At 46.8% G+C, this 23092-nt stretch overlaps 2 protein-coding genes across 2 annotated transcripts; one reads left to right on the top strand and one right to left on the bottom strand.

The window, feature by feature from the left end:
- Positions 1–17512: 17512 nt before the first annotated feature.
- On the bottom strand, positions 17513–19020 carry tmem186 (transmembrane protein 186). The gene is made up of 2 exons (XM_079730843.1): positions 18947–19020; positions 17513–18245 (listed from the first exon to the last, which is right to left on the bottom strand). Exons 1-2 carry the CDS (start codon positions 18947–18949, stop codon positions 17553–17555), a joined length of 696 nt encoding a protein of 231 aa, XP_079586969.1. The 5' UTR covers positions 18950–19020; the 3' UTR covers positions 17513–17552.
- A 327-nt stretch (positions 19021–19347) lies between these two features.
- gde1 (glycerophosphodiester phosphodiesterase 1) lies at positions 19348–22582 on the top strand. The gene is made up of 6 exons (XM_079730720.1): positions 19348–19798; positions 20096–20271; positions 20384–20489; positions 20903–20995; positions 21398–21609; positions 21798–22582. Exons 1-6 carry the CDS (start codon positions 19529–19531, stop codon positions 21943–21945), a joined length of 1005 nt encoding a protein of 334 aa, XP_079586846.1. The 5' UTR covers positions 19348–19528; the 3' UTR covers positions 21946–22582.
- The last annotated feature ends 510 nt before the right edge of the window (positions 22583–23092 follow it).

The following is a 23092-nucleotide window of genomic DNA, read 5'->3' as shown; positions in this document are numbered from 1 at the left end:
GGCCCTTGAGCCCGGATGTCTTGCTAGGGTTTGAATCCCGTCCACCAGAGAAGCTATGTACAGTCACGACCCAGCTACGTGGGATTCTGTGGCTTTGGCACAAGCCAGCGGCCGAACAGGCCTTTTCTCTCTATGCGGTCATTAGAATAAGCTGTCAAGCTTTATTACGGCCCAGTTTCCCTGATTGACCCCCCAGAGGTCAAGTTGTTCTCATATCCAGTAATAACGCCCCAAAATTCATAGGGTGAACTCGGAGAACAGCGCTTGAGGGTTTAGGCCAGGAAGTGAACTCTCTGCAGCACGATACATGTGTTCCATTAGTTTCTGTCTCGTACGCTTCACATGTTTCTGACTCAGACGGTCACAGGTGACAGGTGTCTTGTACAGATGGCAGAATCAACATCACATTAACATGTGTGTTATCATTGCCATATTTTTTTTAACTCCGATTCCGTTTGGAAAAACATCAAAATGTGGGACGACATCAAAAAAAGCACCAGCTGCTGCGCGGCGTCAGTGTGATGCTGAAGACATGGGACTCTGCATGCGTTACCAAACCCTGTCAGCTCCCTGTTCAGGGGAGATCTGCCTTTAGATGGATGTTTCAGAGACACAGAGACACAGACGTTGGTTGCCATGCCACTGGATAGAAGCCCCAAACAGACATTCGCCAAGTCGCTTGGCAAGATCTCAAGACACATCATGAGCACTTCATCTACTGCCCTACCCTGGTGCACCCAACATGTTCCTCATAAATAATACGAGGGATAAATCTAATTGTTCAGATTATTTGAATTTAGCAACATAAAACAACATGTTTTATGTACTTAACTTTATATATATATACATGGTCTCTTAATTCAGCTTTTTATTTTTCTGCCAAGTGCTTTATTGTTTCTTGATGTTATAGATAGAGAGCTCAAAAGTAAGAGAGAAATTGAGAGAGAGGGAAGCGAAAGAGAGAGAGAGAGAGCGAGAGAGGGGGGAAGAGAGAGAGAGGGGGGGGGAGAGTGGGGAGAAAACAGAGAAAGAAAGAGAAAGATAGAGAGTGAAAGACAAAGTGAGAGCGACAAGACGGAGTGAGAAGTGAGAAAGATCTAGATAGAGCAAGAGAGAGAGGGAGCGAGAGAGAGAGCAAGAGAGAGTCAGAGACAGAGGGAAGATATTCTTGGAGACGCAAAAGTGAAAGATTCTGCCTGTTGCCTCGGCAGGCTGATAACACTCAGTGGAAACTAACTAGTCATGAGAAACATTCCCCATCTCCACTAGGACCAACAAACACACACACACACAAACACACACACACACACACACACATGCACACACACACAAAGTCATACAAATATACACACACATATAAACACACACACACACACACACACACACACATCCACACACATAATTCTAGAGAAACACACACACACAGAACAAAGTAATAAACAGACGTTAAAATATCAACAGATCGTGTGCAAACTTCAGACCCTTCAAATGCACGTACGATGCATCCTGAGTAGTGGAACCACAGATTGGCCATGTGCTTAAAGGCTCTCACAAACACACAGAAAAGAACACCAAAACGGCATTCGGTTGTGTGCAAACTTTGTACGCATTAGGTGCACGCGACAAACCTCTACCGATACTAGGAGAGGAAAGGCAGATATAAATACACACACACACACACACACACACACTTTTAAACAGGACTGCAAACCACACACACACACACACACACACACACACACACACACACAGAGCTAGCATCTTACCCTCCTCCCCCAGTCCTGAGGGACTGGGGGAGTTTACCATTTCTCAGATGGTAGACAAATAAACGGAGGATCAGGGCCAGAGAATGTCTGGTAAAACAGAGCGCTGACAGGGTGCTGAGCTGTCACACGACGCAGCTCTGACATCCATAGGAGGCACCCTACTCACAGGGGCCGAAGGTCGCCGGACTACTAGGGTGGCATTGTTGATCTTTGTTCTCGGTAAAGCCCCCCAGCACCACACACACACTCTCCCTCGGGACCCGCCTCAGCAGCCATCATCATCAGCGGGCATTTGTCCAAACATGGACGTTTTTGGAACCAAGACGTTGTCAGGGAGAGTACAGTTTAGGATCAGGGGAACGGGGAACCAGAGGGGAGATGGAGGGTTGGGTTGGTACCAGAGCACTGCACAGCGTCTCTGTGCCACGTCTGGGTTTGTGCGTGTTCCTGCGCGGGCCTGTGACAGAGTCAGACGAGGTCATTCTTATTTAGCGACCTTTCGCTTTACAGAGACGCACAGGAGCGTCACAAGGTACTTGACATCGGGTCAACTAGGCCGAGGCTCACAGCTTAACGTTCAGCAGCCTCTCCTGGGGTTGTTGGAGGTAAATAGAGGGAGTGCAGGCAGGCAGGCAACACACGCCGGGACCTGAGAGGAGCGGAGGAACGAGGGAGGGGAGGGGGTTGGTTAGACAAACGAGATCGGCAAAACTTTGAAATGCAGGAAGGTGTTTTTCTTCATCATAAAGGTTTTCGGTCTCCATCAGAGAGCTGGACGGTCATTGTGCGTAGCTGGTAAATTCTCAACCCCTCGTTTGAATCTTCTGTGGGGCTAGATATGGCCAGGAACGCAGGCCCGGCCCACCGCGGCCCCAAGCCGCTATAAAGTATAGTAGATGGTCCGAGTGATAACCAGAGGAGATTTGGCGACCGTTGCGGCTGCTTCCACCCGATACGAGCACGGGTCATCTTTCAGGAGCATGCCTGCTTCCCGTCTCCGTTAGGGCGCCTTCCTCGCTGGAGAAAAAGTTCCTTTAAAAGACAGAAAAGAGAGGGAGAGGGAGAATAAGTCAGGGAGAGCGGGAATGCACCGGAGGGACGGAGGGAGAGATGTTGGCGTCCATCAGGCAAGCCGTGTTCAAAGCATTTTTTGAGGAAGGACAGAGCTGCTCTGTGGTTTCCCTGCTGAAGAAGTGGACAGTGATAGAGGACAAGGGCTTTGGCATGCTAGGCTCACCACTCATGTGTTGCTATTAGCCTGTGGTACATTATTATGGGATGCATACTTTCCAAATTATTCCAACATTTGGACATCAACCAAACAAGCATTATCAGCATCCATCAGGTATCAAGTGGATAATTTTAGAATGTCACGTCAAGGGGCGGGTCTAGCTCAAATTGAACCGCCATTGGCCAAATAAATTGTCATTCCCTAGAAATAAAGTGTCTGTTTGAAGAATTTGTCAGGCAATTTCTCATTGTATGGTAGGAATGGTATCTGTGTCTACAGAATTTATCCTAATTGATAGCGAAGTGAGGTAAAGTACAAATAAACCAAGAACGTTTTATTTTTTGGTTTAAGATACATAATGAAGAAGATTTTAAATAAAGCTGTATGAGATTTTTATGATTTTTAAGATATTGCATATGACGTTGTGAACTTGAGATCTGAGGTCAGAGCATTAAATGTCTATATTGCAACCGTCCAGCAATGCATAATCTCATACTACATAGGGAACCACAATTCTTACCCCACCTCTCTCTCTCTCTCTTTCTTGTCTGTCTCTCTCTGCAGACAGTTCCCAGGCCAATTACACTGATTCATGTCTTCAGATGTCTTCATTCAGAATGAATCTGCCAGCTAAAAGAGAGTGATGGGAGTGGGAGAGAGAGAGGTTGGAAATATATATGGGTGTGTGTCTAAGATCATGTCTGTATGTTAAAACAATGTGCAGAGTGCAGCATGACAGGCGATTTTGCTATGTGTGTGAGTGTGTGTGTCTGCATGTGTGCATGCATTTATATGTGCATGCATATGTTTTGTCCGTGTATATGTGTGTGCATGTGTGTGTGTGTGTGTGTGTGTGTGTGTGTGTGTGTGTGTGTGTGTGTGTGTGTGTGTGTGTGTGTGTGTGTTGACTCTGTTGACAGCTCTGTCAACACAGCAGGTCTGGTCACGGTACATTGTATCTGTTGGCTCAGCTCAAACATTCAGCCCTCAAAGGAAAGGGTGTTTTAAATAGCCATACGTCTTGATTACCTTATTTGAAGTGAAGGGGACCAAAAAAAACACTTTAATATGCACACAGAAAGACAGAAAGACAGAGAGACAGACAGGCAAGACAGGCCGTACCTACAAAACTTCTAAATTAGGATGAAGACAATTCGAATGACTTTTAAAAAAGGCTTACAATCACTGCCAAGTCACCCATTTGACCTCTTAAATGTCTTGGTATAAGCTTAATATCCTAAATTGAGCACAGCCTATGTAAACAGAACTTCCCTTATTTTAAGCTTGGATAAACTACCATTGTTTAATCTGCAAGAGCAATGGGGTGTTGGGGAGAGACAGAGGGACGTGCACGCGTCTAAAGTTGGCTACAAAAGTCCTGAGATACGAAGACTTCAAAGGGGAGAGAGTGAGAACAAAGTGAGAGAGGAGAGAGTGGGAGTCCGGCTGAATTCACTACTCCTCTCTGCATCGATTGTCTCTCCTTCTGAACGGCCAGGTTCACAAGAAAGCCGCTGTCCGTACACACTGAGTCCTTTGTTTCACATGTCCCCCAACGCTGACTCACAACATTATTCAGACAAAGACTCATAAATGAACTGAGCCCAGAAATCATCTTCCAGGCATCAGCCCCCAAACATGCCTTCCTTCCACAAATACTGACGAGAGAAAGTGATTGAGAGTGAGAGCGAGAGTGAGAGAGAGAGAGAGAGAGAGAACATGTCCAGACCAAAGGGAGTTGTCCCAAATTAACTTGAGTGTAATAATGTGTGCCTTCGCCGCAGAAGAGAGGGTAAGATTACGTTGTCATCACACGTAACGCACACACGGCACAGAGTTGTGTATTTGTCTTTATCTTTAATAACGACCCATGGAAGTGATTCATCATTGTACATTTACACTTCGGTCAGCCGTGTTTGTGATTTTTCTAAATTGGCTCTTGCGCACAGCAGATGAACACCACTGGAGGGGTGGGTGTGCGTTCGTGTGCGTGCGTGTGTGTGGGGGGGGGACTTTAATGAAAGTCCTGCTCAGTGTCAGCCATGTCCCAGACTTATGGCAGCCCGACCACAGTGGTGTGTGTGTCCGCCGTGTGTGATCAGATCACATTCTAGCAAACACATTCTTACACACATCGTTTTGCCGGATCCATCTGAAATACCTTCTGCATTCATAAGATCCTTTGCCTGAATATATATAAGGCTTTAACAAAATATGTCGGCTGACAAATAGCATAACAAGTGAGCACACACAGATGTCCCTCACACTGGCTTCACCTATCTGATACACAAGCCCTTTATTTTGAATATGTGTATGGATCGAGTGTATCCTGCGGGAAGCATTTGCTTTAAAATCTGATTAGGGGAGAAGATTTCTAATGCTAACGTTTAGTGATAACAGCGTAGCGCGTTATCGCGGCTGGAATCAAACCCGGTCCCTTGTCCCCTGTTTGAAACAACTCACACTGTGGGACTGGTAAAATAACACAAGTGTTTCCTTTGCTCACCAGGACCAGATGGCACAGGAGGCCATTAGTTAAAGACTTGAGCCTGTCTTGAAAATGGAGGATTTCACGGTCTGCGAGGCAGCCCTTGAAGAAGGGGGCTACCTGCTATTGAAGACAACGCGACACAGATGCCTCCTCGGAACCCATGTCCAATGGTTAAACCAGGAAACACACACATGCCAGGGCAACTTTGTTTTATTATTAGTGTGTCAGTCAGCCTTCGGGACCTCATCTAAGCCGTCTGCCCTGGAGACACCACCCAATCCCCTCGTCTAAAACACGCCAAACGCACACTTTATTTCAGTTACTGGTGAGGAGGGCGGGAGGCGATGGCTTCTGATCAGCGGCTCATCACCTGATCAACTGTTTTCAAATCGCCATGGTGACACATCGGGCAGTCCATGGGCACCAATGAATCGACTCAGATGTGGGTCTCTAACGGCAACAACGCGGGCCTTTTTTAACGGGGCGTCGGGGGGGCTGGCTTGGCGGGGAGACACCGTAGCCAGCTGAACAAATAGCAGCGCACGAGGAAGGAAGGGGGGGGGCAAAGACTGGAGGGCGAGACGTGGAAGAGAGGGAGGCGTTGGGGGGGCTGGTAGTAGAGCATGTGGAGGCCTTGTTTCCATCAGGAGAGCGGGGCGGAGAGACGGATGGATGCATGACTGCTTGGTTTTATTTATGTCGCCTAGCAGGCGATATACATGTCAATACCGCAGCCGTGTTTCAGGCTCGATTGAACTCGTTCTTCTTCGTGTGAGTTTGTTAGCGGAGGCTTAAGCGATTTGTATATATCCAAAAAAGGGGATTCATATGACAGGGAACGTTTTTTTGCGCTGTTTATTATTTCAACATTGGTATTTGTTCAATCATTTATTTGTTCAACGGGATTCCGGTTAAAATGGATAAAGTGGAGAAATATGTCACACACAAACCCAAATATGGTGTCAGTGAGCCTACACAATTTAGAGCAACAATACAAAAATAAATTACAATTATACAAATAATTCCAAGCACAAATCTCCTCTATTCTTACTAATTCCTACTACCATAATGTAACACTTTTAAATCAACATAACTCCACAGAGTTCTCTGTATCGTAGTTTGCTTTCTCCACATTAACTATGGCTGAATGAGACAAGGCCGTGTTGCGCAAGAGTTAGTGTTGTGATTCTGGTCACCATGAATACAAAAGTGACATCAAAGTGAACCCTTATGTTCAAATGTCATGTTTAAGGTCACACCTTCTGCATTCCCGCCACCACAGAGACGTTGAACGAAGATGAATTCTGTGATAATGAGGGGCACTTAATAGGGAATTAACAGCCATTATAATGATTGCTATGAAAACAGTAGAACCCAACCAAGAATATATTAAAGTCCTCACATCTGCAGCTTTTGGTGTGAATAAAGATAAACACATAAATAGTGAAAGTATGCGTTTTAGTGCCAGTGAAACATCATACAACTTTGGCAGGTTAAATTGCCCAGATTCACGCTTGGTGGTTCGGGAGTGTGGACTGACTATGAAAACATGTCATTGTAAATCCTGCTGCGCCGCAGAGCCAACCGCCCCAGTAGTTATGCAGCACTCTGGACTGGACCTTGCCCAATTCAATTCAGACATGTGTGAGTGTCTGGGTAACGCTTCACTTCTCTGCACCACCAGCATTGTTATGGAAACATGAAAATAAAGAACAAACACAACGATTTAATCTCAAAGGCGAACAATGTGTTGGGTAACTTGTAAACACATATCATTTATATCACACCATATTGTATATCTAAAGCTTGACTCGAATAGAGTAGAGGAGAGGAGCAAGGACAGAGGAGAGAGGAGAGGAGAGGAGAGCGGTACAAGGATAGGTGAGTAGAGTCGTGGAAATAAGAGTATAGGTGAGGGCAGGAGAGGAGGAGAGGAGGAAAGGGGACGAGATTAGAGGAGAAGAAATGAGAGGAGAAGAGAGGAGAGGAGAGGAGAAGAGAGGAGAAGAGAGGAGAGGAGAAGAGAGGAGAGGAGAAGAGAGGAGAGGAGAAGAGAGGAGAGGAGAAGCGAGGAGAAGAGAGGAGAGTTGAAGAGAGGAGATGGGCAAAGTTGAGAGAGGTGAGGAGACAAGGGGAGGAGAGAAAAGGGGAGGGGAGAGGAGGGGAGAGGAAGGGAGGGGAGGAGAGGGGAGGGGGGAGGAGAGAAGAGGAGGAGAGGAGAGGAGGAGAGGAGAGGAGGAGAGGAGGAGAGGAGAGGTAAGGCAAGACTGGGAAGGAGCGTGGGGAGGGCTGGGAGAGGAGAGGGTGGGGGAGAGGAGAGGTGAGGGTGGGGGAGAGGAGAGGTGAGGGTGGGGGAGAGGAGAGGAGAGGGTGGGGGAGAGGAGAGGTGAGGGTGGGGGAGAGGAGAGGTGAGGGTGGGGGAGAGGAGAGGAGAGGGTGGGGGAGAGGAGAGGAGAGGGTGGGGGAGAGGAGAGGTGAGGGTGGGGGAGAGGAGAGGTGAGGGTGGGGGAGAGGAGAGGTGAGGGTGGGGGAGAGGAGAGGAGAGGGTGGGGGGGAGGAGAGGAGAGGAGAGGGTGGGGGAGAGGAGAGGTGAGGGTGGGGGAGAGGAGAGGTGAGGGTGGGGGAGAGGAGAGGAGAGGGTGGGGGAGAGGAGAGGAGAGGGTGGGGGAGAGGAGAGGTGAGGGTGGGGGAGAGGAGAGGAGAGGGTGGGGGAGAGGAGAGGGTGGGGGAGAGGAGAGGAGAGTGTTTTGAGGAGAGGAGAGGTGAGGGTGGGGGAGAGGAGAGGTGAGGGTGGGGGAGAGGAGAGGAGAGGGTGGGGGGGAGGAGAGGAGAGGTGAGGGTGGGGGAGAGGAGAGGAGAGGGTGGGGGAGAGGAGAGGAGAGGGTTGAGCAGAGTAGGGTGAATTCCCACTCTCTCGGGTATTCTAGAACCTGTGGGCCAGACATTGAGTCTGTTACCTGTAGCTGTGTTTACCAGAGGAAGCACTGAAATGCACCCCCCACCAAACAGACACACACACAGACACACACCCTCTCCATAGCCCCACCCCACCAATCACAGCCATGTTGTTTTGGTAACAAGACGTTGGACCAAAAATATTCTTCACAATACAAGGTGGACGTGTGTTGTAAAGGGACTAGTCTGTGACTAAGGCTGAGTCAATGTTCCTTAGACGTGTGTGTGTGTGTGTGTGTGTGTGTGTGTGTGTGTGCCCCTGAGTGTGTTGGTGACTACAGTGTGTGTGCTCGTGTGTAGGTGAGTGTGTGTGTGCGCCTGGGTGTACACGTGTTTGTGTATATATGTGTGTGCATGTGCATGTGTATGTGTATGTGCATGTGTGCATATCGGTGTGTGTGTGTGTGTGTGTGCACGTGTACGCGTGTGTGTGCATGTGTACGCATGTGTGTATGTGTGTATGTGTGTAAGTGCATGTGTGTGTATGTGCATGTGTGTGTATGTGCGTGTGTATATGTGTGTGTGTGTGTCAGCGTGTCTATTTCCCAGCGGAGCAGTCGCTCCGTCCTGGCGGGCCCTCCTTCCTCCGGTTCTCCTGGCCTCTCCTCTCCCTCCCCAGCCTCCCTTCCCCTCCGGCGGGCAGCGAGGTCGAGCGGGCCCGGCCGCGACACCCGGTCGCTCCGCGGCGGGAACAATGGGGCGACGCTCCTCTGGGGTGACAGCGGGAGACAGGAACACACACAAACACAGGAACTCTCCATTCTGCCACGGAGGAGCCATGAGAATCTGTGGCAAGCAAGAACTCTCTTCTCGCTCAGTCCGTCCACCCCCCCCCCCCAGTCTCCCCCTTCCACCCCCTCTCACCCCCTCTCCCCCCTCTCTCTCACTCTCTCCCCCCCCCTTCCACTCTCTCTCTTCCTATCTCCCTCTCTCTCTCTCCCCTCCTTCCATTCTCTCCCCCCCCCTCTCACTCTCTCCCCCCTTCCACTCTCTCTCTTCCTATCTCCCTCTCTCTCCTGTCCTTCCATTCTCCCCCCCCCCCTCTCTCTCTCTCCCCCTCTCTCCTCCTCTCTCCCCCCCTCTCTCTCTGTCCCCCCTCCTTCCACTCACTCTCTCCCCCCTCCTTCCAGTCTCTTCCTCTCTCCCTCTGCCCTCTCTCAACACGTCCGTCTCCATCTTTGTTGACATGTGCTAATATGTGAGAATGTTTAGTTGGAGGATGTATACAGACAGCGGCAGTATCAGCAGTTGTGCAGCACGTCCACCACAGCTAAAGTCAACCTGAGGTTTACATCATGGGGCAAAAATAATGAGGCTTTGCAGAACAATTCAAGTGACCTGAAGCTTGTTTAAACTGTGTTTAGCTTTAAAATTGTAAAAATAGTACAAAGCATTGTGTAGCATCTTATCCTAGCTATCTTTTTGTATACGGGTTAACCTAACAATTGTACATTCTAAGCACTTGTGTGAATTAATATATTTTCTGTACCATTACTGTACCGACAGCGAACTATGGTTTCTCATTCTTCTGACAAATGTACTTATTTTAGGATAAAAAAACTCATTGGATAAAAGTGTCCTAAAAATACCCTAAATGTGCAATGTGTTCAGTGTTGTCCATACACATATCTCCAACTCATCTCCAGTACAAATGAATAAACCCAGAATTCCAGTAGTAGCGGCTTCCTAACTCCCAGCATCTCCCATTGATCGATACACATCCCACATTACAGAGATCTACTGCTGCTGTGGAGCGACGCACAGCGATCCAGCACCTCACACGGAGAAGGAAGCGCTGCTTTATGTTAACGCAGCGACTCCCAGACACACGTGTAACCCCACGTAGCCTCTCTGGTGAAGTGAAGAGGTGGTGTCCAGGCTTCAGACTTCCGCTCCACAAAGCACCGTGATGGAGCGTCCTCCGTGTGATGAGCCCGTAATTAACGAGGTATTAACGCGCACATCATTTAGGGGCCATCTCCCACACCCGGGGAACATGGATGTCGGGACAGCCTCCAGCATTCCCCCAGCGACCCTCCTTAAGCCCCTGAAGAAATGGATGGACGCATGGATAATTTGGAGCTGACCCTCTCAGCACTACCTCATTAACTGTGTAAGTGTGTAAGCACGGCTGGTCTCGCTTTGAAAGTGATACAGCAGAACTGCAGCGGCAGCAGCACTCTGGCGCTATACCATGCTCTGCTCCGAGGTCTGCGGTCCCTGTGGAGCGCGGTTTGTGTGAGTACAGCAAGGGGCCACCATGACATAATGTGCATTGGTGGCATATGCTATCTTCATTGTCATTGTAATTGGCCCGTGTGTCCCCCGCCTAGTGAGGCCCTTATCCCATAATGGCCGTAGTGTGTGTGTACTGTGATATGCACGGCGCAATATACACAATGGGGCCACTCAACGTCGGCAGCATTCAGCTATTAACCTGCCAGCCATTGATAAATGCCAAGACGCAGTCTTCCTGCCCCATTCGCTTTCTATTGTGCAGTAAAGGTATGCACTCGGGGGGTGGGTATACTCCAGGGACACCGCTGTCATAACGGAACAGATCGTATCGGACGGCACCCTGCGGCACCTAGGCATGGGTTCCTTCCCCCTGCCCTACCCCTGACCAATCCCCCTCCCTCCCCCTCCCCCTTCCCACAGCTTATTACAGTGGCATTGTTGAGCGGCAAGGGTTACAACCTGAAGCAAATTCCGCTAGAGAAAGAAAAGCGCCAAACTAAACACGACGAATCAGCCAATCGGCTGGCATCCTTCCATCTGACACCTGTCTGATTGACCCCTAAAGGGAGTACTGGTGGGAGCGCCAGAGGAAACATAATGTATGGAGAGGGGGGAACCCCTCTCTCTCTCTCTCTCTCTCTCTCTCTCTCTCTCTCTCTCTCTCTCTCTCTCTCTCTCTCTCGCTCGCTCTCTCCCCCCCTCCCTCCCCCCACCCAGAGGTAAACGCCGAGCCCCACCCCCCCGCCTTTCAATGGGGACCCCCTGCTGAGAGAGGCCTCTTTACCGAAGGGGATCCAAATCTATAGCATGGACTTTGTTTCTTCTCACCCGCCTGTTTGGACGATGAGAAACAGGCTGCGAGGGCAGGCCCGATGCAGGCCGTGTATAAGTGGCTTGTTTAGTTTGTGACGGGCAGAGTGCATCACAAAGCCTTAATGAGGGACTACACCGGGCTGAGTGTTGTGTTGCACGGGTTCAGTCTGAGGCGCGGCCGTGTAGCAGGCGGTGTGGCGTCTGGTTTAGCTTCATGCTGCGCTGCACGTTGTGTACGTGCAGCCACTGGGGTCATTGCCATTACCGATTAATCAAGGATGTGCTTTATTTAAGTAGCCTGGAGTAAAAAGGCTGTGAATAACAGTGATGAATGTTGTGATTTTGCATAAATTCATATTCATCAAATTAGTTAATTAAGCGAGTTACTTCATTTGCTTGTTAGATTATTTCTTACATTACGTTGGATTCTTAATTATTACATTATACACCTCCCTCTTTCGTGTGCTTTATCAATTTGTGTCCATAAAATAATAAAAAAAGTTTCACATTTTTGAATAGTGTTTTTTTTTTTGATGCTGTAGCCACAACCACAAAAGTTTTTAGCCACCAGGGCCCCCATGCAAGGGAAAGGGTAAACTATGATTTTAAGTCTAAAGGAGGCTAGTTTGGGCTTCGCAAATCATATCAGGATACATTTCGCCTCTGGACACAATGGTTGTTGTGATGCAGAAGATCCATTGTCCATTGTGAAGATTACCCCAAGCTCACCCTGAGGCACCCCAGAAGATACAGCCTCCAGAAAGACTATTAGTGGAAAAAACATTGGCCGACCAAAGGCATTCCATAAGCCTTTTGTGTTTTACGCCCATCTCGTGTGCACTTTGCCTTCTCCACAGGCCTGCGTTGTCACCAGAGAAAAGGGAATCAGCATTTACTGAAACACGATTGATGAAGACGAAGATGTTGTGAAGTGTGTCTGATAAGAAGTTTTCTAAACTACTGTGGTCTTTTGGACAATATCTGCCTCCCTTTATGTTTGACTTCTAACAATCAAATATAAAGCAATAAACACACAGTGGGCTTGACTACAGCAGAAAACCTTTATACTTTTGCTGGAATAAAATCTACTTTGTATCAAATTCATGTATGCAGGACAAATAATTATTATTGCATTAGCGGACCAGATTCCTGCTTCTTGTATCTTGCCAGTGAAGACTTTTGTTCAAAGCAGATGGTCATATTAATAGCATTGTTTCCCTCTGCCCCCGAGCTCAGAAGAAAAGCAAAACACCATAATCAAGTGCTTACAGGCGGGGTATTATCTTTCGTGTTCGGCCTCACTCCTCAATTCAAGACCACGGGTTCTGGTCAGGAATCTGAACTAAAGCCTCCAATCAGAACCCAGATCTCCTCCTACTACCATATGGTTCATATTGCTTTGGAGAAACCCAAGGGAAGGGAAGGAGAGAGATTGCTTAATTTGGCGAGGGTAATGTTGTAGAGGGCTGGAGGGATTACGTTGTAGAGCTCAGTGGAACCAGCTCTCCGGAATAGGATTTTGACCTTGGAGGAGCAAGATAAAAACTGCTTCACAAATGTAGCAGTGGTGACACAAAACTACAAATGTCTAAAATGTCTGAGTAGCTTTATTGATTGAATGTTTGCAGCAAAATATCCCCTCAATAGATACCTAGATTTGCCTGTTTCTGATTGTCATTATTCAACTATTTAAAACAATAAGTATAAAGTATGCGGATGGCTTTACTATGGCTATGAATCAGATTGTTCTCAGAAGTCGAAGCTGTGCAGAAAATGTCAATATTTGTCCATTTGTAGTACGTATTGGCTTCGATATTTAGTAGATTGCATGTTTGCTACAGTTTACTCTGCTCAACAGGAAAACCCTCCTTTGCTGAACGTATAAATAGTTATGCATCTCTAGCGTATCTCGAGAAAGAGAGAGATTTATGCACTCGCGTGACTGTGGACCTGGATAGTCACGGTGAAGGAATTGAAAAGACGCAGCCGTGATTAAACAACAGCCTGTTTGCGCTCCACAATCACCACGATGACTGGGCCCTGTTGAGCTCCACTGGGAAAAATGGGAACAAGAATGACGGCGTGTTCCCTTGTTCTCTGTGCATTACCTGTCACTGGTTTCCTCCAGCCTGCCCCGCCGTACACCTGCACATTCTAACGAGGTGATCGCACAGCCGCCAATACCTCCGTGCTGTCATCGCACCGCCAGTCTGTCCTGTGTGTACATTTCCCCCCCATTGTTAGTCAAGGACCTCACACACTCACACACACACACACACACTCTGTCTTAGTCACACATACAGAATATATACACACATACACACACACTTAAACACTGTCTTAGTCACACACAGACACACACAGACACACACACACACACACACACACTGTCTTAGACACACACACACACATATAGAGACACACGTCACACATATGTATACTCTGTTTTAGTCTCTCACACACACACACAAACACACTGTCTTAGTCACACACACACACACACGCACACACACACACACCTATACATTCTGTCTTAGATACACACGCACATAGACACGCACGCACACACACACGCACACATTCAGTAACATGCACATACACAGAAACACTCACACAAACACACTCAGTCACATGCATATACAGTACGTATACACACACACACATGCACACAAACAGACTTTCTGTCCCACAAACACACACGCCCGGGTGTTTTCCAGCGAGCATGGTGCAGTGTGTGTCTAATAACAACCGTGAGCCAGGGCCTAAGCGCTCTCAGCAGAACACCGCAGCCACTCACAGATTTATGGCAGCGAGACCCGAAGCCACCAGTTACACAGAGCTGCTGGTTCACCTCCCGGTGGTAGTAAATCAGAAGTAAGGCTGGAAGCGCAACACACCGCGTGTGCCTACTCGGGCCATTAGGTTCCGTCAGGTACACTTGACACACACACACACACACACACACACACACACACACACACACACACACACACACACACACGCACAGGCATACTCACACATGCGCATGCATGCACTCAAACTCACGCAGACACATACACGCGTGCGAACGCACACATGCGCATGCACACACAGTAGTCTGAATGACTTTATCAAACCACTGGGTAAATTTGACCTGTCCATCCCAATTTCAGTGCTGCTAATTACAGATCAACGGAAACACAAATTTAAAGCTTAAACATGGTTAGCACGGAGCAAATGTCACGACTAAATCGTTTTGTGTCACAAAGCCCAGCCAATGGTGTGAAACATGCATGAAATATACTGATTGTTATCTCCTTATCATTTCACACAAAAGCTCAGGAATAAAGCAGAATGGGGATATATTTAAACATTAAATAGGACTCCTTGATACACTGGTAAATGTTTCTCTATGAATATACTCTTTGTAATGTTTGCAATACATGGACATTTATAGTGATTCCATGGTGCAAATATTTGAAGTGACACACAGCAAGCTATGAAACACTGTACTGTAATGTTGTCCACAAATAAACACAAACTTCCCCATCTGGAATCGAAACAAAGCTGAACTTCAACTCCACATATAGATTATTAAGGCCGAGCAGCGTTTCAATACCAACAACAAGGGGAAATGCTCTGCAGACAGGAAGGTTTCCCTTTTGTCTAATAAAGACACTAAATAGGGTGCCAAAAACATTCTGGAGCTCAGGTGAACAATGCACAGACAGGACCAAACTACCGGCGGCATGGTGACCGATCCTCGGCTACCACGGCCGGATCGCGGCGGCGTCACGTCGACCCTGGGGGGCGATCAGCCGTGTTTAGACCTTATAGGGGCTGCCAAAACGTGCTACACAACACGCTGGCATCCAGGGTAGGGCCATACGCCACAGCGGGAAATCCACGCGGGCCGACATACTTGGAAGTATTACACACACCTCGCGAATAGAATCGAGTTGTGTTTCCGACGTATTGTTAATGGGCCGTGATTCAGAGAAGAATGGAGCGAAAGGTTCATAAACACAGGAAATTACATTGAAGGTTGAGGGGTGGGGGGGGGGGGGACGTAGTAGGCCTACCGTAAGAGGAGATTGGAGTGGAGGTCAATTCAATATTGTTGATTATAGGAAGCTCGTCCCGGCGATTAACAATGATGAAGAAACAAACAGAGGTGTGCCCCGTGGGGTGGACGTTTTGGAGCAGGACAGCACCAAGCATAAGTGGGGCTTTCCGAAGGTGTAGGAGTCTCATGGGGCCTGTAAAACATAAAGAGGGCCCTCGGAGCTGCCAGATTCACTTTCAATGTTTTCATTCGTTTTTTCGGGGGGGGGGGGGGGGGGGGGGGGGGGGGGCGACTTTATTCTAAAAAACATTTTTGGTCCCTCGCCCACTAAATACAATTTATCTGGAGCCACACATATTCGACCCCTATAACTAAGATAACACAGCATATAAATTCGTATGTAATGTCTAAAATAACTGATATACTGATATACTATACTATACTAGTTTGTTGCATTTATGAAATTTGTAGTTGTAGGATATGACTTTATTTTGGTTGACAAAACATTAAAACACTTTATTTGGTTATTTTTGTGTCACAGTATCACCTTGATCTCAAAAATAAAAGGTGTTCCCTTTGACAGAAAAAATGAAAATACCCATTATTTATTTACATTTCTCAAAGGGGGGGGGGAGAGAGACCACCAGAGCTGCGGGATGCTGAGTCCTGCCCTACGGGGACAATACAATTTATAAGGCCCAAATTAAGACAATGTGGAAAATAAGAAGTATTGTAAGCAACAATATTGTCAAATAGTACAGAATTATATGTTCCTTACAGCCGTCAAATACCAGGGCCTAGGTATAACTGACAGGCTTGTTCCATATGAACCTTCTAACCACTCGCGTCGTCTGGGCCGGCCTATTGGCTGACCTAGACCTGGTCCAGGGTCTGACCCTGGACTTACAACCTGGTGAGGCTGTGTATCACATAGCACAGATCTGGAATAACCACCCAGAGGACGTTAGATAAGACTCTGAATCCTTTTAAATAAAACGTTCTGTTTCACTTACTTTAATTCTTTAAAGTATTTAATCATTTAAATGACATCTCTGCTCCTTTTCGTTTTACTATTTGGTGTTGACTCTATTTATATCAGGCCTACTTTGTGAAATACATTTAATGACCTCTGTAGGAAATGTACTACAGAAATAATGACTTGCCTTGACAGTTGACAAGGGAGAATATGCTGTAACATCAAGTGTTTAAGTTTGTGGAGAAGAAGTATATAGTTGGCAGGACTTAGCTTTGATGATTAATTCATAAATATGCTTTCATCTGAAAAAGGTGAATGACTTGATTAACACATTCAGCACTATTTAACAAAATTAATTGTTTGAGTGTAGACTCATCTTTATTTCTATTTTGGAAACTAAATGGTCTAGGCCTAATGATTATGCCTCATTATGTGTTTGGTACTTTTTTATCCAAGGCAGTGGGTTATTTTTTATGAAAGGGTAACCCATTGTTATGCTGGGTTTTTTCATTACATTTTTGGTCATTTTGTCAGGTACGATTTCAATGTCCTTCAACTTCCCCAATGAGTGTCCTGACATCTAATGGTAAACGTGACACACTGCAGTATAGCCAATCCATTTGTAAACCAAATGCAGATGGGTGACCTTTAGGCCTATATCTGGCCAATTATACCCATACTGTAATTAATGGTCAAGAAAAAGGACAACCCTGGTAAAGTTTTCAAAGCAAGATTTTCTATTATGTCGTGAACACAGAAATCCCAGGTTTAAAATGCATGTATTTACGTTGTGGAAATTGACTGAAATGTACTGTAAACGTACAATATACTGATGTATTGTGGCTTTGAATTATTTGTTGCCCAATTGTTGAATTTCATCCTGCTTTAGTTTAATTACTCCTCAAAGGTTTGCCTTATGTATGTTCTATAAATCCTATAACAAATTACTGTAACAAAAGTAAACATTTAAACTTTCATTGACACTTTAAGTGTTTTATTTACGATAAATTAAGCCATTTCTTTTTACAAACAACAAATTATTTCAACGGACCAAAGACCTTCTCAAAAGCCTGCTTGTCTACGATGCGGCCGTAGCTCAGGGAGAAATACATTGTCTCTGCGGTGCTGTATCTCTTCAGCCTCAACACAGTCTCAGTCAATGCGTCCCCTGTGTCACCCAACGTCATGACGTCCGTCACCGGTAGGAACGCGTCGTGACGCCGGCCCCAGAACGTGAGGTGGGAGACCTTCAGTGTGCTCTGTGTAGAGTCCAGGTACATCATGCCCACCACCTTTCTCAGGAAGTGACTGGCCGTGTACAGCATGACTCCAGCCAACACGGCTATACCCGTGGAGTAGGTCGCCAGGAAGTAGGACAGCTCGCCGCTGAGGTAAAAGTAGTATACCGGGGGCAGGATGGCGAGGGTGATTCCCGTTTGGAGCAGTTTGAGCCTGGATATGGCACGGATGAGCTTGATGTGAGGTAGGTGGTAGATCATGCTGTACTTCTCTGTTGACAGGTCAGAGTAGTTTGCCAGCCGAGTGACATGTAGATGGGGCCGTTGGAAGCCATGTTGCATGGAGGAGGTCTGCTCAGGCTGCCTGGTGGAGTATAGTAGTTGTGGGCCACCGAGCTGGACTAGTGGATGTCTGGGAGTCGATAATAAGCATGGTACCCTGTTACAGCAGCGCAGGTGGGAGGATAGCCGTGAGGCGAATCTTGCGCTTAGCTTTCAGGGAAAGAGGGAGATTAGAGTTAGAAGCTGTGTATGTTCTTGGCATTGGGATACCGTGTAATTCTCAGCAGCTGAATCCAAACGAAAAACAACCACTACATATGACCAACATTGTTTGACAGGTGAATCATATTTCAATATAAATGATGATTCTGGTCATTCATATTTCAATATGAATTACCAGTTTTTGCGGGTTCATTACGTATAACAATATATCCTTGTCACTAATGTAGCATCTTGGGTATGCAAACTATTAAATGGACTGCCACAGACTTTGCTCATAAGACAAATTTATTGAAAACCCCAAAACTTGGCTTCCTGCAAAGCGACCGACTTCTCAGGGTAGAGAGCAGTAGGTTACTGTCAATAGCAATGGCACCACTGCTCCCTAGTGGTCATATGTAAGTACCTAACTCTACAACAGTTTCACCGTGAACGACCCCAATCGTTCTCAAAGCCAACCCTCTCCTACGTGGTGGAAGGGACAGCGTCAGTGGGATGCAGGGGTAGCCGGCAAGGTGAGGTAGTTTGTATGTAATCTAGTTGGCATGGTGTTTGTCTTTGTCGAGTGATCATCATCCGACTGTGAATAAAGTCCAAAGAGGGTACGACCTTCCTATTGCACGTATTGTTGCAACTTTCAAGTACAAAAGCACGTAAATTAATAGATGAATTTGAGTCGAAAAGGAACGTACCATTTTGAGATTTAGATGTGGGACAAGCTTATTAGAAGCAGATCAGTGTCTCAGGAAAGAGGTCCGAGGAGAACATTCCCTGACCCGGATGTTTTTAGATGTCCAGTTACGCCCATTCATACATTGCTTATGCACCTTCACTTCACTCAATTTTTTGTTTAAAATGTGTCATATATATTTTTAAGAGATTTAGCATTTCTAACAGCATTGTTCATCATCTAATTTCACAAATGTATATTAGGCTCCTGAAGCATATGACACGTCTGCGACTGCGCAGTGCGAATATCAACTGGACGTCACATGACGGTGTTTTCGCAACATGTCAACTCAGCGTTTGCATAGTTGTTTCTCTGGCTATTTTGAAGGTATTTATCGAAGCATTATTAGGATAAAGTGCTTCTCACAGCCTCGCCATTGAAAGGTGATATTATCGGATGATGATGTAGTACGTGACGTTAGTATGGAAACATGAAACCTGCCTGTAACGTTAGTTGACTGAGTGACCTCCAACGTTGGGGTAGGGACAAAAAACGGTCACAAAAACCAGGAACATTGCACCATTGGTTCTGTCACTGTGCAACAATGCTGCAGTTAGGAGATGAAGTGGCCCTCTATTCGTTCGTGTTCGTCCTGGTCCTGCTGGGCACAAGGAGTCCGATATGGTCCTGCGTTATTGCCGTCTCGATGTACTCTTTCTTGGCGATCTTCAAGTTCCCCCAAGTTCCAGACAGCCGCGCACGACAAGTGCTGAGTCCTGGGAAAGGTGCGACGGGTCTCGGCAGGGTGTCATCCATTGCACACAGGGGTGGTGGGCACGATGCACCGGAGAACACCATCGCCGCGATCCGAGAGGTGAGACCAAACTAGTGAAGTAAAGTAAAACAAACCTGGGAGAAAGACGGTGGAACATGGTAAACAATGCTATTCATAATGGTCCTGGTCTTGATCATTCGCTCTCTAAATTCACTAGATAGATAAATACTCTGTACAATGTAAAAGGAGCAATCCCCTATATTTTGCGGGAGGTTGCTAAACATCAATGTCAGTATAGCGCTGTGGGAAACCAATGGGAGAACTATGGTGAATGAGGGCTCTGCCGTTTGGAGTTAGGTACTAAGGCCTAAACAGTAGTGTGCATTCTCTCCACAGGCTAGTAAGAATGGTGCAGAGGGCGTTGAGCTAGACCTGGAGTTCACGTCTGACGGGGTCCCCATACTGATGCATGACGAAACTGTGGACCGCACCACCAACGGATCCGGACCACTCAGCCAAATTTGTTTTTCTGAGTTGTCGAAATTGGACGCAGCGGCGAAACATCGTCTCAGGTCAGGGGAAGCTTTGAAGATAGCGCAGCTTTCTCGCCCTGTTGAGAAAAAAACACTCTTGCCCGGTTGAGAAAGCACAGTTAGTGATTCATGTACCGCCATTTGGTTTCAGGGATACATTTGCTGGAGAGAGGATCCCAACTCTTGAAGAAGCAGTGGAAGAGTGCATCAAACTCAAGCTCTCCATCTACTTTGATGTCAAAGGTCATCCAGATGAGGTACACACACACACACACACACACACACACACACACACACACACACACACACACACACACACACACACACACACACACTATAAAAGCAGTCTTCTAGTATTCTATTTCACAGAAGATAAAATATCTGTATTCTTGTATTAGCTCTCCTACTTCATAGACCATAGAGACTTCATCGTGGGACAAAAGTGATTTAGTTTGATTTTCTCCTTAGTGTTTTTGTTTGTATTTTCTCCTTAAGTTACCCGGCTGTTGGCCCACCAACTGGCCCTTGGGGAACACACTCACAGCGACACAACTACTCGGACATCACATAGCGACACACCAAACTACTCTGACCACACACAGCCACACACACCAAACGACTCTGCCCTGACCTACCATCTCATCATGTCGTTGTCGTTTCTCCCACTCAGGCGTCGGCGGCTCTCAGAGACCTGTACAGGAAGCACCCCGTCCTCTACAACACCAGCATCGTGTGCTCATTCGAACCCAAAGTCATCTACAGGGTAGGAAGGGAACTGCAAACCAGGGGTTGGACCGGTCCTATTGTCGGTTGCAATTGGCTAGTGTACTCTACAGGTAGCTACACGATACTGCACAATCAGACGCATTTCCCTCAGAGATGATTCACTCAGAAAAATAAAAGCCTCTCGAGACAACGATTTGGTGAAACTAGTGTTTGGATGACTAGTACTAGTGGAGGGGGTTGGAATGGGTGGCTAATGCATTGCATGCTTAGATGTTATAGAACATTTTAATATATTACATTTACATTGAGAACATTTTTGGTATTTGACGTGAACTTATATCTTCTATCGCCGAAAGTGTAGGTTGTCTATAGCTAAAGGTTGGCGTGCAGAATGCATCACAACGCCTCACACATTTCCATCCACCCACCCCTAATCCAGATGAGGCAGAGTGACCCGGACGTGGTCACCGCACTGACCCACAGGCCGTGGAGCCTGAGTCTCTACGGAGACGGTGTGCCGCGCTTCACGTCGCCGTGGAAACACAAGTGGATGTCTCTGGTGGACGTGCTCCTGGACTGGGCGCACCACCACTTCCTGTGGAAGCTGTGCGGCGTGTCGGCGTTCCTGGTGCAGAAGGACTTTGTCTCGCCGTGAGTGACCGAAAAACGATCATTTCAACGCGGAAGAGTTTTTTTTAATGGCATAACAGCATTTCATGTGCCAGTGTTAGCCAGCAAGCTAATTTCCAACTCTAGTCCTTTGGCAAAATGTAAAGCCGGGCACCGTACAAAAACACCATCCATTGGTGTGGTTGATCTCTTCCCCCTCTACCCCACAGAGACTACGTCCAGTACTGGGCCAAACGGGGCGTGCAGGTGGTGGCCTGGACGGTCAACAAGGAGGTGGAGAAGCAGTATTACCGGGAGTTCCTCCAGGTCAACTACATCACCGATAGCCTCGTTGAAGACTGTGATCCGCATTACTAAAAGGCCAAGTTATACTTTTGCGTGCAATGGTTGCCATCGGTACGCTGTGGGTCTCTGACGCTGGGGCTAGCGTTTATGAGTCTGTGTCGGAGATTCTGAGTCTAATGCGGAAAACATTGCAAAAGACGAAGCAGGCTGTCGGCCTGCTGTAAGCGGGAGCTCCTTTGGGATGTATAAGTGATGTAGAGACGCACAGTGTGTCTACAATGGCTATTTAATGCATCAGCCTTCATGGCATACACAAACAATCACGCATTGGATTTGAAGTAATAGTATTTTCTTTTCCTCTGTATTCAGGTTTTTAATGAAGGCTTTTCCATTGGTTTTAACGGGGTCATTGCCGTGGAGAGATGCTAGCTAGTTAATCTTTGCAGAACAATGTTGAAAATGTATCTATTCAAATGTGTCTCTCTACGGGGAGATCTTTTATGTATGTTCTTATTGTTTTTCATGTGTAAAGAAGACATCACAAAACCTCTATCAGATGTACTGTATTCACCAACTCAGGAGTGCAATGTTTTTTATTTTCCATCCTGAATGTTTTTAGTTTTAGTGTTTTGTTACAATGCAGTAATTGAATGTACTTACACTTTTACGCTGAATATATGCCTTTTGCACAATTTTAAGAATGCTGTTGTAAAAAGGGCCTGGGTTGATAAGCTAAACAAAATATATTAAACTGAAATGCTAACAATTTTTTTTTTTTTCCATATCATAGAGTAGGCCCTTTTTAAACAGTGGGATTTTTCGGAACAGCACACGTTACTAAAATGACAGTCAAACTCCCAGCACTGTCGGAGCTAATCCTCATGCACTCTGATCTGTGTGGCCCATAAAAGGTGTCTGCACAACATCCTCCTAAGAAGAGCAGCCAAAGCGGAGGTGATGCAATTAACAGCGGCCCCGTTTGATCGTGGACCGTATGGCCTGCGTTTCCCAAGTCGATCCAAATTGAGTGCGATGCCAGTATCATCCTGGTTTTAAGTCTGTCTGAGCCGCGTCTTGTCCCGACGAATCTTCACTTAGCAAATCGTATACTGAGTGTAGTAATAAGATAATTAAGGGTTTGGCAGTTACAAGTCGGCTATTTGGGTAATCGCAACGGCGCAACCACATACTTGTATAAGAGGCTTTTGTCGTATATCTG

The sequence above is a fragment of the Pollachius pollachius genome, assembly GCF_949987615.1.
Source record: "Pollachius pollachius genome assembly, chromosome: 2".
Taxonomy (NCBI): Eukaryota; Metazoa; Chordata; class Actinopteri; order Gadiformes; family Gadidae; genus Pollachius; species Pollachius pollachius.
The sequence above is the reverse complement of the archived record's forward strand: the minus strand, read 5'-3'. Positions and strand labels throughout refer to the sequence as shown.